The following is a 16,780-nucleotide window of genomic DNA, read 5'->3' as shown; positions in this document are numbered from 1 at the left end:
TAATTAAGAATTGTTGGGGTGGGGCTGGAGAGATGGCTCAGAGGTTAAGGACACTGACTGCTCTTCCAGAGGTCCTGAGTTCAATTCCCAGCAACCACATGGTGACTCACAACCATCTACAGTGAGATCTGGTGCCCTCTTCTGGCATGCAGTCATACATGGAGGAAGAACACTTTATTGTATACATAATAAATAAAATCTTAAAAAAAAGAATTTTTGGGGTGCTGGGCGGTGATGGCACACACATTTTATCCTAGCACTTGGGAGTCAGGCAGGCGGATCTCTGAGTTCGAGACCAGCCTATTCTTCAGAGTGAGTGCCAGAACAGGCTCCAAAGCTCCAAAGCTATACAGAGAAACCCTTTCCCCTTTCTCAGGGTAAAAAAAGTGAGAGAGAGAGAGAGAGAGAGGCAGACACACACACACACACACACACACACACACACACTTGTTGGGGCTAGAGTGGTGGCTCAGCAGCAATTAAAAGCATCTTTCCTGTTGTTTCCATGGACCTGGGTTGAATTCTTTACAGCCACATCAGGATCCTAACCACTTGTAAACTCCAGCTCCAGGGGCATCCAACACCCCGGCTGATGTAGACACTTGTATTCATGTGTACATACATACACAAATGCACACACGGAAATAATATAAATAAGTTAATATAATATAAATAAATTTTAAAATTAAATAAAATTTATTTAAACAAAAAGAATTATGTGGTTAGAATGCTGCTGTTACGGTAGGGTTATGACTGAGGGAAGTATTTCAAGAGTTAATAGCATGGCCACAACTGACTTGTACTAAAACTAAACTACAGAGTGACTCAGTTACAGTCACAGGGCATATTTAAGCCTAGGAGGAGTCTTAGTTCTAGAGTCCTTTCATGCTTCGGCCAGGGCAGTTCTTTGGGGATGCCAAAGTGGGGCTCTAAGATCTTTATCAAAGAGTCATTCAGATTAGCCTATTGTGCCCTTAAGAAAAGGTAAAGGGCTTTTTTTTTTGTTTGAAGAAGCTAGAGAAAAATGGTTTGAAAATGTACAGTAACCCTGTATTTTATTTATATGTATTTATATAACTATATTTGCTTGTATGAATTATATAAATATATTTGCTTATCTATATTCATATGAATATATACTTATATAAATGTATATTTGCATGCATATGTGTGTGCGTTTGTGTGTATGTGTGTATGGTTTTTCAAGACAGGATTTCTTTGTTTAGCCTTGTCTGTTCTGGAATATATTTCTTAAGGTTATCTTAGTTATTTGTTGTTGTTGTTGTTGTTGTTGTTGTGGGGTTTTTGTCTGAGACAAGATCTTTTTACATAGTCCTGGATGTCCTGGAACTCAGTGTCTACCAGGCCTTGAGCTCACAGAGATCCACCTCTACCTTCCAAGTGCGGGGATCAAAGGCATGCACCACCATGCCTGGCAGTCTTACTAATTTCTTAACTATCGTGTGGTTCTGTATTTCTTTTTCCAACATAAAATTTTTATTGATTAATTGGGAATTTCACATCATACACCCCAATTACACCCATTTCCCAATCCTCCCAGGTCAGCCCCCACCAACCCTTGTGAGTGACTTGCGCCCCCCCCCCCGAAAAAAAGAAGAAAAGTTCAATTTGTGATGCCCATATACTCAACTGGCATGGTTCAGCTCCCAGTGGACAGCCCCTTAAAGAAAACCAAGTCTCTCCCCGTCTCTGCCCTAGCCAGAATGCTACACTTAAGCATTCTTATCATAATTTTTTTTTTAAATATTTTTTACGGTTTATTTAACTTTATTTTATGTGCATTGGTATGAAGGTGTCAGATCCCCTGCTACTGAATCTTCAGACAGTTGTGAGCTGCCATGTGGGTGCTGGGAATTGAACCCGGGTCCTCTGGAAGAGCAGTCGGTGCTCTTAACCACTGAGCCATCTCTCCAGACCCTCTTATCATAATTTTTAAGAGTTCTCTTCAATGACTTCTTTCTAGGTTGTTACTTTTTGGGGGAGTAGGGAGGTGCCAGTTGTTAGAGACTCCTTTTATACCTCTGTGAGTCTCAACTGTGAGTCTGCAGTCATTAAGGGCCTGTGTTTTTACTTATAAAGTATCACGTTTAATTTTCTTGGTTCATTGTGCCACATACCCTCATCCCCAGTGCTAGGGATGGAACCCAAAGCCTTACTGATGTTAGTTGAATGTTTTTATCACTACACTTCATCCTTAGTCTAGACAGACTTTTAAAACCTATATATGGACTGTTGAATCTAGAGGAATCACCACATTCTCCTGATGGTAATGATACCAGAATAGTGGCCATTTTGATTGGGTAGGAATTTTCATGGGCTTGTTGTATTTAAAATGTAAAGTCTTTGCATACTTGAAATTTTATTATTAAAACTTTTTTCTTTGTATAAAACAAAATTATCCTGAACAAGTATATTAGCTTTTATGCTAAATTGAGTATTGTGCCTAGTGACAATACTAAAGGTAAGAGAGGGAAGAGCTTCTTCTGTCACCTCTCTTCTCATTTGAGAGTGAGCATTTGTTGGACTCTTCACAGAGACCCTAGAAGGTAGGTAATATCTCCCTGTTGTGAGGGGTGGGTGATGTTGACTCACTCTTTCAAGCAGCTTTCATGACTAAGGGTGTAAAGCAGGTAGAGCATAGTGGGGCTAAGAAAAAAAAACTAAGAGCTGTCCTACTTGAAAAAAAACAGAGACTACATATAGAGATTATAGCCCAGTGTGGTGGTGTGTGCTTTAATCCTAGCACTCAGGGTTGGGGGCAGGAGGATCTTTGTAAATCTGAAGCCAGCCTGCTCTACATAGCAAGTTCCAGTCCCACTAGGGCTATATAGTGAGACTCTTTCTCAAAATAACAACAAACCTAAACTAAGAAAATTCTAGAATACTTTCTAGCAGGTACTTTTGGTAAAGAGTTGGAGCTGTCTCTGCAGCATTGGAGAAAATCTTGGTGTGAAACAGTTATGTATTTGCAGATAGGGCCCATGGTTTATGGACTTAGTTTCATTTGTGTAGACTCCTGTTCAAGTACCAGTTGGTGCTAGGAATTATTGAAGTAATAACTGTTTGTTTTCATCTTGAATAGGGTAATCATTCTGAAGGAAATTTCCTTGTAACCTGGAGTTTAGAAATTGGGACCTATTAGAATTAACCTGCAAACACTAACTAATGCTATCCTTTAACCTGTAGTGATGGTGTCTGGGACCCAGAGAAGTGGCATGCCTCTCTCTACCCTGCTTCCGGGAGGAGCTCACCAGTGGAAAGTCTGAAGAAAGAGCCAGAATCAGACCGTCCTTCCCTGGTGCGCAGAATAGCAGGCAAGTGTGCAGATGTTTATAAATAGTAGTGTGATTTGGGGAACATGGTCCTGGCTGTTGGTTTCATTTTTCACCCCTCACCTGAGACAGGGTTTCTCTGTGTTACAGCTCTGGCTGTTCTGAAGCTCACTCTGTAGACCAGGCTGGCCTCAAACTCAGAGATATCCTCCAGCCTCTACCTCCTGAGTGCTGGGATTAAAGGTGTGTACCACCACCTCCCTGCATGCTGGTTTCATTCTTAGTCCCCAGAATTTTACTTATTGAAATGTCATGAGAAAATTGATTTAAGAGTTGTATTTTTCATAATAAGCAGAGTAAAATCATTATAATAGTCTTCTTATAACAGTGGCGTGTTAGGCTATGTGCTTCTGAATTATAAAGTACCACCGTCTTTGCTGGTGTGATTAACAACTTGATATATGTGGAGTTGCCTAGGAGGCTAGCCCCAAGACACTTCCAGGAATTAGTTAGCCTCTGTTCATGCCTGTGTTGAATTGTCTTCATTAGGTTAACTGATAGGGAGAACCCATTTTAACTGTGGGTGTGACCATTCTCTATTGAGATCCTGGACTATATAAAATGGAGAAAGTGAGCAGAATTTAGCATTCATTCATCCATGTCTACTTCTTGGTTATGTATTAAATGTGACCAGCTGTTTGAAGCTATTATTGCTTCCTTGACTTCCTTGCCATTATGAGCTATATCCTTGAACTACGAACCAGAATAAACCTTTCTCCCTTAAGTTTTTCAGTGCTTTTTAGCACAGCACCAGGAAAGGAAACTAAGACAGTTGAGGCTATAACTTACATGGTCACCTTGTATTCGTGACGGCCTTTGTTTAATTCCTAGCACTGAATGAATTAGACATCGTAGTGCAAGCCCTAATCCCAGCACTCAGGAAGTAGAAGCAAGAGATCAGAAGTTTGAAAGCATCTTCAACTAAGTAATAAATTAGAGACTGATCTCCATGAAATCCTCTCTCACTGTTGTTGAAGGCTGGTGGTTCACGAATTTGGGCTTTTTGAGATGGAGTTTATCTCTGTAGGTCTAGCTGTCCTGGAATTTGCTCTAAAGATCAGGCAGAAAGTCACAAAGATCCACCTGCCTCTGCTTCCTGGTGCTGGATTAAAGGCAAGTGCCACCACTGCCATTTTGGGTGCCATTTGTAGATGAAAGTTTCTGTTCTGCCTGGTCCCAAAGAAGCACACAGAGGCTTCTATTAATTATAAACTGTTTGGCTTGTTAGCTCAGGCTTATTGTTAACTGGCTCTTAAACTTAAATTAACCTATAATTCTAGTCTGTTTAGCCATGTGGCTTGGTACTTTTTCTCAGTAAGGCATTTTCATCTTCCTTCCTCTGCATCTGACTTGCGACTGCTTCTCTGCCTTGCTCTTTCCAGAATTCTTTTAGTCTGGTCGCACTATCCTTCCTCCTTGGCTACTGACCAATCAGAATTTTATTAAACCAATACGAGTAACAAATCTTTACCCTATGCTTCTATGATTCATGTCTTTAATCCCAGCACTCCAGAGGTAGAAGCAGGCAAATCTTTGTGACTTCAACATAGAGGCACTGTCTGAAAAATAATTCAGATAAGATGAAAAGCTGTTCCTGGTTAAAAATAAAGACTGAGACAGGTTTTTCATATTTGAACTCAACTTCAGTTTCTAGTTTTTCTGTTTGTGACATGTTTTTCTTTTTGAAATAGCATTTACATATAAGAACCCTTACATACAATATACCTTTGATGCTCTCACATGTATATCTGTATGAAACCATTACCACAATCAATAATAAGTGTCCTTGTCACCTATAAGTGCTCTCATGTCCTTCTCACTCCCCGCAAGAGAACTGCCCTTCCTTCACTAGGCCAGTTTACACTACTAAAATTGTACTAGAATTATCACAGTATGTTCTCACATGAAGTTGCATTCTAGAACAAAGGCTACTCTGTAGCCCAGGCTGGGCTCAAGCTTGAGTTATCCCTCTGCCTCAGTCTCTCATGAACCATACCTGGCTTTATCCATATTGTTGCATGTATAGTTGCTTTCTTTTTAATGCTTTTAGTATTTAATTATATGAATCTGTCATTGTGTCCATTTATCTGTTAATAGTAATTTGAGTTGTTTCTAACCAAAGGTGATGTGATCATTTATGTGTAAGTATCATGGGAATTTTTATCTCTTGGGTGGATACTTAGAAGTATAATGGCTGTTATGTATATTTAATATTTCCAGAAACTTCAAACTTTAATAAAAAGTTTAATAGATTTATTATTTTTGTGTGTTTTTTCTACCATATGTAATGTGTACCATGTACAATGCTTAGTGTCTAAGCAGGTCAGAAGAAAACTTTGTTTTTAAATTTCTTTCTAGATTTGTTTTGCTTTATATATATGAGTGTTTTGCTTGCATGTGTATAGTGCCCAAGAAAGCCAGAAGAAGGCATCATCAGATTCCTTGGAACTGGAGTTACAGATGGTCATGAACCAGTATGTGGGTACTGGGAACTGACCCTGGATCCTTCCTCTTCAAGAGCAACAAGTGCTCCTAACCACTGACACATCTCCTAGCCCCCCTCAGACTCCTTTTTTCCAAGTGGTTAGACATTTGATATTCCTATTTGCAGTGGTTTCAGGTTCTTCTTGCTCCACATCTTGGCAGCACTTGGAATGGTTAGCCTTCTTAATTGTAGCTGTCTAGTGGCTACAATAGTACTATATAGTACTATTGTATATACTATATAGTACTGTATAGTACTATTCCATAACATTTGTATTACTGGTAATTAATAAACACTGTATGCTTATTAAAGATTGTGCTGTCCATGTGCTGAAGTGTCTGTTCAGGTCTTTATCCTTTTTTGTTGATTTAGTTTTTTGAGACAGGTCTCACTGTGTAGCCAAGACTAACCTCAGTTAAACTCAGCAGTCCCCACTTTAACCTACCAAGTGTTAATATTATAGGTATTCTACACTATACCCGGCTCACTGGTCTAGTATTTATTTTTAAGATTTATTTAAGGACCTGGGTGGTGGTGGTGCACCCCATTAATCCCAGCACTTTTGAAGCAGAGACAGATGGATTTCTGTGAGGTTGAGGCCAGCTTGGTCTACAGATCAAGTTCCAGGATAGGCTCCAAAGCTACAGAGAGATCCTGTCTCAAAAAAAAAAAAAAAAAAAAGCCAGTTGGTGGTGGTACCTGCCTTTAATTCCAGCACTTGGGAGGCCCAGGCATATGGATCTCAGTGAGTTTGTGGCCAACCTTGTTTATAGAGCAAATTCCAAGACAGCCAGGACTGTTACACAGAGAAACCCTGTCTTAAAAGGGGGGAAAAAAAACTTGTTTGTGTTTTATCTGTATATTCATTTGGATACCAGAGAAAGGTATCTCAGATCCCATGGACTGCAGTTAGAGATGGTTGTGTGTTGCTATAGGGGTGCTAGGAATTGAACTCAGGACTTCTGGAGATCAGCCTTAATTGAACAGCCCTTCCAGCCCCTTGATTCATTTTTTAGTTTTTTATTTATTACTGCATTTTTATATGCTGTGGATTCAGGTCTTCCTTGAGAAATGTGCTTTGTTTGAATGTTTACTCCCAGTCTTGGATATCTAAACAGTGTCTTCAAAGAACAGTACTAATCTCAGAGCAAACCTTGCTTAACAGGCTGCCTTAATGGATGACACTTTGTTGCTGGGCCTCAAAAAACATTTTGCCTAATTGTAGGAGCAATTGCTCCTACACCTAAGCACAGCAAAGATGTTCTCTTTCACTTTAGGTTTCACTCTTGATGCATTTAAATTAAATATTGACTGTGAAATCCAGTTTAAAGTTATCTGTTTTGAAATAGTGTCTTCTGTCTTATTCTAACTCAGGCTGGGTTTGAACTCAGGAATTCTCCTGCTTCAGCCTCACAAGTGCTGGGGTTACAGGCTAACAAATTGAATGTAAAGTGTGGGGGTTTTTTGTTTGTTTGTTTGGTTTGGTTTTATAAGACAGAATTTTTTGTGTGGCCTTGGCTGTCTTGAAACTCACACTCAGTAGATGAGACTGACCTTGAACTCATAGTATGTGCCACCCACCACCACCATCTGGCTGTTTACTATTTTTTAGGCATTTTATTTTTTTCAAATACTGACATGTCATTTTATTGATGGACAATAGATTAGCTAAAAATTGTATACATAAAAATCTTCGTCTTAGTCATTATCAACAGGAAAAAAAAGCCAGTGGTGGTGGCACCTGCCTTTAATCCCAGCAAAGACAGACTGATCTCTGAGAGAGTTCAAGGCCAGCCTGGTCTACAAAGTGAGTTCCAGGGCTGGGTCTGCAGCTACTGTGAGACCCTGCCCCAAAATAAACAAACAAACAAACATCTTAGTCTTGGCTGGAGGGATTGCTCAGCAGTTAAGAGTACTAGCTGCTTTTCCAGAGGACCTGGGTTCAATTCCCAGCACCTACATGGCATCTTATAACAGTCTGTAATTCCAGTTTCAGGGGATCTCAGCTCTTCACACAGACATACGTGCACACAAAAAAACATGAATGCACATGAATTAAAAAATAAATTATTTAAAAAATCTTAGTCATATTAAGTCACAGAAAGTCATTATGAAGTAGATCTTTTTCTGAGGAGAAAAAAGGACTAAATATTTTTTAAAAATTTTAAGTTTAATGTAAAAAAATAATTATAAAGGGCTAGTGAGATGACTCAACAGACACTTGCTGCTAAGCCTAACAATCTGAGTTCAGTCCTTAATGACCAAGTTTTAAAAATCCAATGACTATGTACTTGTTACTCTGAATCTGTTGATAAGCCCAGTTTTAGAATTGTCTCCTTTCTGACATTTTCTGTCCTGCCAGCTGTGGACACGGTTTCTAGAGATGTTGGTTTGCTTACCTTTTTTTATGGCATCTTTTCAGATCCACGAGAGCGTGTGAAAGAAGATGACTTAGATGTTGTTCTCAGCCCACAGAGACGAAGCTTTGGAGGTGGCTGCCATGTGACAGCTGCTGTTAGCTCCCGTCGCTCTGGAAGTCCCTTGGAGAAAGACAGTGATGGACTTCGCTTGCTTGGTGGACGAAGAATTGGCAGTGGGAGGATAATCTCTGCCCGGGCTTTTGAGAAGGACCACCGTCTCAGTGAGAAGGACCTACGGGACTTGAGAGACAGAGACAGAGAGAGGGACTACAAGGACAAGCGTTTCAGGGTGTGTCCTCTGGCCCTGTTAGTTCTCAAGTGCTTGAAATTTGATGCTCACCTCTTTATACTGTATTACTCTTCTTTTCATGATGGTACAGAATCAAAACCAGGGCCACACATTTGTGACTGGTGCCCTAGCTCTGAGTTGCATCCTCCTAGCCCAGCCAGTTACTTGGAGAAACTAGGGTTCACAGCCCACTCCTGTGCTAGTCAAGGAGAAATCAGGGGCAGTACAAGAGTGGTAACGTCCTTCAATTTCCCATCACAGCATCTGCACTGCAGTTTCTAATATTAATTCTTTTAAGACTGACTACAATGCTTCTACTAGCATTTTACAGTTTTTCATTCTTGTTTTTTGGTTTTTTGTTTTGTTTTGTTTTATTTTTTTAATTTTTCAGAGGGAGTTTGGAGATAGTAAACGTGTCTTTGGTGAGCGTAGAAGAAATGATTCGTACACTGAGGAAGAACCAGAATGGTTTTCAGCTGGACCCACAAGTCAGTCTGAAACCATTGAACTGACTGGCTTCGATGATAAGATACTAGAGGAAGATCACAAAGGGAGAAAAAGAACAAGACGACGGACTGCCTCTGTGAAGGAAGGTCAGTAGGAACTGTGAACTGTTTTAAAATAATATGTGGTGATTACTGCTTTAATTGCACATCTATCTATGGGTGCTAGTTAATAGCAAGTTTTTAGTGTTTCAGTTCCATTTTATTTTGTTTTTGTGACAGGGTCTGTAAAGACAAGAAGTGTTTTGACAGTATGTGTGACTTTTGCATGTGTACTTATATCTAAAGGCACAGAATGAGACTGGAGTGTGTACTTCAATAGGTGCTTTCTGTCCTGGTTTTATTTTCAGGCATAGTGGAATGTAATGGAGGGGTGGCTGAAGAGGACGAGGTTGAAGTCATCCTGGCCCAGGAGCCCTCTGCTGATCAGGAAGTCCCAAGGGATGTTGTCCTACCTGAGCAGTCCCCAGGAGAATTTGACTTTAATGAGTTCTTTAACCTTGACAAGGTGCCATGCTTGGCTTCGGTGAGTGTAACAGCACATTCGCAAATAGACATGGAGGGGTACAGAGAAATCTTAGTAGATAAAACCCTTGCTGTGCAAGTGTGAGGACTAAATGAGATTGAAATTTCTAGAACCCAAGTAAATGTTGGTGCAATGTGGTGGCCCTCCTGTAAACCTAGCACACAGGAAGTTGAAACAAGCTGACTAACAGAGCTAGCTGTGTTTCTCAGCTGTGAGTTCAAATGAGATACCCTGGCTCAGTTTATAAAGTAGGAGTAATTAAGGAAGATGCTGGACATCAACCTCCACTTGCACATGTGCATATGCACCCAAACATGTGTGCACCTATACACAGGAACATCCTTATATACATACTACATACACATAAAATAAAAATAAACATGTATGAGCCAGGCAGTGGTAGCATCCGCCTTTAATCCAGCACTCAGGAGGCAGAGACAGGCAGATCTCTGAGCTTAAGGACAGCCTGGTCTACAAAGTGAGTTCTATGACAGCCAGGGCTACACAGAGAAACCCTGTCTTGAAAAATAAAAAAAAAAAAAATTTAATTAACATGTATGGAATTTGGGTGCACACATGTAATTTTAGTACTTGGGAGACTGAGACAAGAGGAGTTTAAGTCTGAGGTTAACTGGAGCTACATAGTCATTTCAAGGCCAGCCTGACTGCATGGTGAAACCTGCCTCAACTTTTTTTTTATTTTCTTAGTTCAGAAAAAGAAAAAAATGCTGGGCCTAGGTGCATGCCTTTAATTCTAGCACTCAGATGGCAGAGGCAGGCAGATCCCTGTCAGTTCGAGGTCAGCCTGGTCTACAGAGAAAGCTCCAATGTTACACAGAGAAACCCTGTCTTGAAAAACAACGACAACAACAAAAAGAATGAAAGAAAGAAAAACAACATAATATGAAACAGCTAATTATGGTTAAATTTGACTTAGTGTTTTTTCTCTCTCTTTTTTTCCAGGGAAGGGTATCTTTTGTTTTGTTTTGAGACAGTGACTCACTATGTAGCCTTAGCTGGCCTGAAACACAAGAGATTCACGTATCTTTGCTTCACGAGTGCCAACATTAAAGGCATGTACCACCACTCCCCAAATGTGTATATATATATATATATATATTGAGAAGATGCAGTTAGGGGGCTGGAGAGATGGCTCAGCGGTTAAGAGCACTGACTGCTCTTCCAGAGGTCCTGAGTTCAATTCCCAGCACCCGCATGGTGGCTCATAACCATCTATAATGAGATCTGGTGCCCTCTTCTGGCCAGCAAGCAGACAGACAGACAGAGAAGACGCAGTTAAAAAAAAAAAAAACCTCTACTAGGTACAGCTGAAATATCATAGCTCCCAGCTCCTTCCTCAGCTGGTAGTTGAAAGGATACAGTGAAGGATGTCCCAATTCAGAAGTCAGCTGTGTCCATTTCCTGTACAGGATGAGGTTCTGCTGTCCGAGTCCCTGCTTTGTCATGTCTTAAAATTGATCAAACTTTTAGTCCAAAAGGATTTGGACTCGAGCACCTTGTTTTTTTGAGATGAGTATCTCTACAAATGTGTCTAAGAGCAAGTTTGTTTCTACTCTTGATTATAAAATTTAACAAAACACAAATTTAGCGGCTGTAGAGAAGACTCAGTGATTGAGAGCACTGTCTGCTCTTGTAGAGGACCTGGATTTGATTCCCAGTATTCACATGGCAACCATAACTGTCTCTTAACCCCAGTTCCAGGATATCTAATGCACTCATACATGGTGCAAAGACATACACACAGGCAAAACATCCATAATGTATTAAATAATAAAATTTAAAAAAGGGCTGCACAATGGTGTCACATGTCTTTAATACCAGCACTCAGGAGGCAGAGGCAGGTAGATCTATGTGAGTTCGAGGACCGCCAGGGATACTATAGAGAAACCCTCTCTCAAAAAACCATAACAAAAGTGGGCAGTGGTGGACAGTGCCTTTAATCCTAGCCCTTGTGTGTGTGTGTGTGTAGGGGGTGGCAGCAGAGGCCTCCGAGTTTAAAGCCAGTCTGGTCTACAGAGTGAGTTCCGGTATAGCTAGGTCTACATAGAGAAACCCTGTCTCAAGAAAAGAAAAAAGAAAACAAGAAAAAGGAAGCAAAGTCTATAACTGAGCAAAACAGAAATTACTTTTCTCGCCTGGTGATGGTGGTACACATCTTTAATTCCAGCATTGGGGAGGCAGAGGCAGACAAATCTCTGATATCTAGGCCAACCTGGTCTACAAAGTGAATTCCAGGACAGCTGGGCTACACGGAAAAACCCTGTGTGGGGCAGGGGGGAGAAAGTGTTTTCTCAGTATTTACTTAATTTTTTTAGAAAATGCCCAGATACTTTATGTCCTTTATTTTTGTCTTTGACTTTTCCTATTTAGTAAGAGTATGTTAGAAACATTAAAATACAAAGTCATCATTTTTTGTAAATTAAAACTTTTTGAATAGATTAAGTAATTTACCTTTAAAATGTATCATTTTTAGTAAGGGTGAGTGCACACATGTGATACAGTGCGTATGTGGAGGTCAGAGGCCAGCTTATGTGGATTCAGGTCATCAGGCTTGTACCATAGGTGCGTTTACCTGCTGAGCCATGTCACCAGCCCTAAAGTTTCTCATTTTTAAACACTGAAATAGTAACTACCTTTCAGGCTGTTTGTTTGTTTGGGGTTTTAGTGGATTTTGAGTTTTTGTTTTAATAAAATTCCTGCTTACACTAAATTGTATTTTGCCTGCACTCACTTGTTCCACTGAGATATATCATTTATGATACTTTTATATCCATTTTCTACACTTCAACTGGAGTTGTTATTCTCCTGTGTGTTTTTCTTCTTGATGCTTACTTTTTGAGACAGACCATCAGTGTGTGACCCAAGCTGACCTCAACCCCTCCAAGTGCTTGGATTACCTGTGTTGCACCTCCCTTGGCTGGAATAATGATCTTTTTTCTTTTTTTCCCGATCTTTTCTTTTTTTGTTTGTTTGTTTTTTGAGACAGGGTTTCAATGTGTAGCCCTGGCCATACTAAAACTCACTCTGTAGACCAGGCTAGCCTTGAACTCAGAGATCTGACTACCTCTGCCTCCCAAATTCTTGGACTAGAGATGTGTGCCCACCTACTGGCTATAGTGATCATTTCTTAGCTCTACATTTTTATATCTTGGCTTCTTGAATTTGTCAGCGTTGAATATCATAATATTCCTTTCAATCCTGAGACCACCAGTTTGGAGCCAGGGATTTTCTTTAATCATGTCTTCATAAACAATCTCACGGAAGCCATCAACATGGTGTCAGAGTACTTCACTCTGGTACTTATTGTGGTTTTGAAACTGAATCTCCTAAGATACCTTTTTTAATGGGGCAAACGGTAAAGAACTCTTAAGTAACATAGAGACTATGCTGTATATGCTTAGGAGGTCTGTGTTTTTTGTTTTGTTTCTGATTATTGTTTATTTGTTTTAATGCCCAAATTTGAGTTGCTCAGGAAAGATCCGAAAGGGGAAGAAAAAGGCTCAACTCCCAAGCTCTGAAAGTGATTTTGGGTCAGCAGTGTCAAAGGAAGTTTCAGAGTCTTTGTCTTAACATTGAACCTCCATGTCCTTTTCACCTGGAGACTGTCACCTTAACCCCTCTGTCTCTCTTGTCAGATGATAGAAGATGTTCTGGGAGAAGGGTCAGTCTCTGCCAGCCGCTTCAGTAGGTGGTTCTCTAACCCAAGCCGGTCAGGGAGCAGATCTAGTAGCCTTGGATCTACACCACATGAAGAGCTTGAGAGACTCGCAGGTAAGAGCTTCACATTCTAGCCTTGTATGTGAATTGAGCCTCCCCTGGCCTGGATCATTTTGTCCTTTACTCAGGGTCCACTAGGGTTAAAGGAGTTTTGGATACTGAAAACTCTTCAGTTACTGCTCTTTTTATGTTGTTGAAGGGAAGTATGTATGTTCAATACCAACTGTGGGTATGTTTATTTACAAAATCAGGTCTGGAACAAGCCGTCCTCTCTCCTGGGCAGAACTCTGGGAATTATTTTGCTCCTATTCCATCGGAAGACCATGCTGAAAATAAAGTGGACATCTTAGAAATGCTACAGAAAGCCAAAGTGGATTTAAAACCTCTTCTCTCTAGCCTTTCTGCAAACAAAGAAAAGCTTAAGGAGAGCTGTAAGTGTTTGTTGTTTAGCTATGTAAAGTTCCCATTCTTTTTTTTTTTTTTTAAAGATTTATTTATTTCTTATGTATACAACATTCTGCCTCCATGTATGCCCACACGCCAGAAGAGGGCACCAGATCTCATTACAGATGGTTGTGAGCCACCATGTGGTTGTTGGGAATTGAACTCAGAACCTCTGGAAGAGCAGCCAGTGCTCTTAACCACTGAGCCATCTCTCCAGCCCTAAAGTTCCCATTCTTAAGCAGTGGTTCTAATATACTGCTTCTCATCAATTCAGAAGCATAGTGGGGATTAGTTGAGGTTTTTCGAAAAGACTCAGGCGTGTTGCCATACAACCTTGTATCTTTTAAGCCCTGGTTGGCCTTCGAACTTGCTGTGTAAGCCAGGTTGGCCTATAGCTCACAGAGAAGCTCTGGCCTCTGTCTTTACAGTGCTGGTATTAAAGGTATACACTATACCCAGCCTCCCTCTGATTTTTACTTAGGGTCCAGTGGTAACAACCCAGGACTGTTTCTATCCTCCCAAGCATAGTTTGCCTATTCCTCACTACTGTGCCTCCATTTACCATGTTCTCACTTAGGCAACAAGTCCTTAGCATCAGTTAGCGCTGTGAGACCACAGCACAGGTTAGTTGCTGTTGAGCTGTCTGGGTTCTTACCCTGGTAGCAAAGTCTGGAGAGAGTTATTATAAGGTATCTTTCTGCCTGACACAGGGTCTTGTCAAATTTTTTTGGTTTTGTTTGTTCTTTTTTGTTTGTTTGTTTGTTTGTTTGCGGGGGATGGGGGTTCTCTGTGTCATTTTGGCTGTCCTGGAACTCACTATGTAAGATCTTACCAAGTTTTGAAAACTCATACTCCATAGTTCTGCCCTCCCAGTTTCTAGCATTTGAATATTTTTGGTGTAGTTTATTCTGTTTCTTTTATTTTTATTATTATTATGTGAATGTGTGTCTGTGTATTTGCCCAAGGGGATGAGAGAGGTACAGGTTCTTTGGAACTGGAGTTCCAGTAAGTTCAGTTGTGAGCTGTCTGGTGTGAATGCTGGTAATTGAACTCAGGTCCTGTAAGAACAAATATGTGTTCTTAACCACTGAGCCATTTTTTTCCAGGTGTGTACCCCTATCCGTTCGTTTTTTGAGTCAGGGTCTTTTTAGTCCTTGCTGTCCTGGAACTCCGTATGTACAGTGTACCTCAAACTCCCTTTGATCTGTCTTCCTGTGCCTCCTTAGTGCTTGGATTAAAGGTGTGTGCCACCTTGCCCATCCGTGTCTTTCTGTGTACATGATTATAGCCTTATTCCTACTAAAATACTATGATTTTAAGTGTTCAGTTTGTCTGTTTTCATTGGCAGCCTTTTTGACAGCCTCACTTCAGTTATGAAATAATTGTCATGACAGCCAATGAGAATTCCTACCAAATACCCCTTTGCTTGGTGTAACCAGAGCTTTCTCAACTTCTCAGCACATTCAGGGGTTGTACTTTCAGTGGAAGAGGTAGAAGCAGGGCTCAAAGGCTTGAAGGTGGACCAGCAAATGAAGAATTCAACTCCCTTCATGGCGGAACATTTAGAAGAGACACTGAGTGCTGTAACTAGCAATCGACAGCTCAAGAAAGATGGAGATATGACTGCATTCAACAAACTAGTGAGCACCATGAAGGCAAGTGGGACTTTGCCTACTCAGCCCAAAGTCAGTGTAAGTATTCAGAAAACCTCACCCAGTCAGTCTCTTCTTTTCCTGTTTCGGTATGACCTCCCACTGCAATAATAAATGATATTTTGAGTAGATTGGAAATTTCTTTAGAAGTTGTTTGGTCTTTGGTGTTTATTTGTTCCTTGATTATGGATATGCTATTTGTTAGTAGAAAAAAAGCATATCTGTGGATAATGTATATGTCTGGTACAATAGGATGATTGAATAATTCAGTTTAACTCATTTCTGCATAACTTTATGAAGTCCTTTCCTAAGAAAGAAAAGTAACTGCGTTGTGGATGTAGCCCAGTGGGAGAAATACAGCCTAATATGTAGGATCACCATTGCAAAAGAGAAACTTGTCCCTCGAGCTGAACTGAACATAGTGATGTTCAGATACTGTAATCCTAGTATCTGAGAGGATCAGAAGCTCAGGGACAGCCAGGGCCAGTGATGATCAAGTCAGGTATGCTGACACGTGCTTTAACCCCAGCACTCAGAAAAAGGGAGGTATATCTCTTGAATTCAAAGCCAGTCTCAGCTACATAGTGACACCCTGTCTCAAAAGTAAATAAATATGTTGGGCGGTGGTGGCACATGCTTTTAATCTCACCACACGGGCAATATCAAAAAAAAAACTGTGTCAAAAAAACCAAAGGGAAAAAAAGTAAAGATATATATGTATATATACATATATATACATCTTTACTTTTATATATATTGATATATAGATATATATACACACACACACATATATATACATATATATGTATGTAAAGATGCTATGTTTTTAGAGGTGCTCGATGGAAAATTTTCTAGTTATTTTGGCTGTTAATACGAGATTTTTCTGTTTGTTCTGCTTTTCGAGATAAGGTTTCTCTGTGTAGCTCTGACTCTCCTGGAACTTGCTCTGTAGACCAGGCTGGCCTCAAACTTAGAGTTCTACCTGTTTCTGTCTCCCAAGTTCTGGAATTAAAGACATAAGCCACAAACGCCCTACAAGATTTTATAGTAAAATTTTTTTTTTTTTTTTTTTTTTTTTTTTTTGGTTTTTCGAGACAGGGTTTCTCTGGTTTTGGAGCCTGTCCTGGAACTAGCTCTTGTAGACCAGGCTGGTCTCGAACTCACAGAGATCTGCCTGCCTCTGCCTCCCGAGTGCTGGGATTAAAGGCGTGCGCCACCACCGCCCGGCCTTATAGTAAAAATTTTTAAAGATTTATTTAATTTTTTTATATATTAACATTTTGTCTATGTACTGCTTGCATGCCTGGTACACACAGAGTCCAGAAAAGGGTGTCAGACCCTCCTGGCACTGGAGTTTCAGATGATTGTGA

General features: G+C 40.3%; 1 protein-coding gene across 2 annotated transcripts in view; it reads left to right on the top strand.

Moving 5' to 3' along the window:
* LOC121436481 (eukaryotic translation initiation factor 4E transporter) overlaps positions 1-16,780 on the top strand; it is a 40,963-nt gene that overhangs the window by 11,343 nt on the left and 12,840 nt on the right. For both annotated transcript variants that reach the window (XM_041636428.1, XM_041636427.1), the window contains exons 4-10: positions 3,208-3,335; positions 8,261-8,547; positions 8,939-9,140; positions 9,401-9,576; positions 13,233-13,368; positions 13,566-13,745; positions 15,217-15,449. In XM_041636428.1, the coding sequence (XP_041492362.1) occupies positions 3,208-3,335; positions 8,261-8,547; positions 8,939-9,140; positions 9,401-9,576; positions 13,233-13,368; positions 13,566-13,745; positions 15,217-15,449 (1,342 nt within the window). The remainder of the gene's footprint in view (positions 1-3,207; positions 3,336-8,260; positions 8,548-8,938; positions 9,141-9,400; positions 9,577-13,232; positions 13,369-13,565; positions 13,746-15,216; positions 15,450-16,780) is intronic.

Source organism: Microtus oregoni, unplaced genomic scaffold (genome assembly GCF_018167655.1).
Source record: "Microtus oregoni isolate MIOR12 unplaced genomic scaffold, Mior012 000049F_ref0000343, whole genome shotgun sequence".
Lineage (NCBI taxonomy): Eukaryota > Metazoa > Chordata > Mammalia > Rodentia > Cricetidae > Microtus > Microtus oregoni.
Note: the sequence above shows the minus strand (reverse complement) of the source record. Positions and strands in the feature narration are given on the sequence as shown.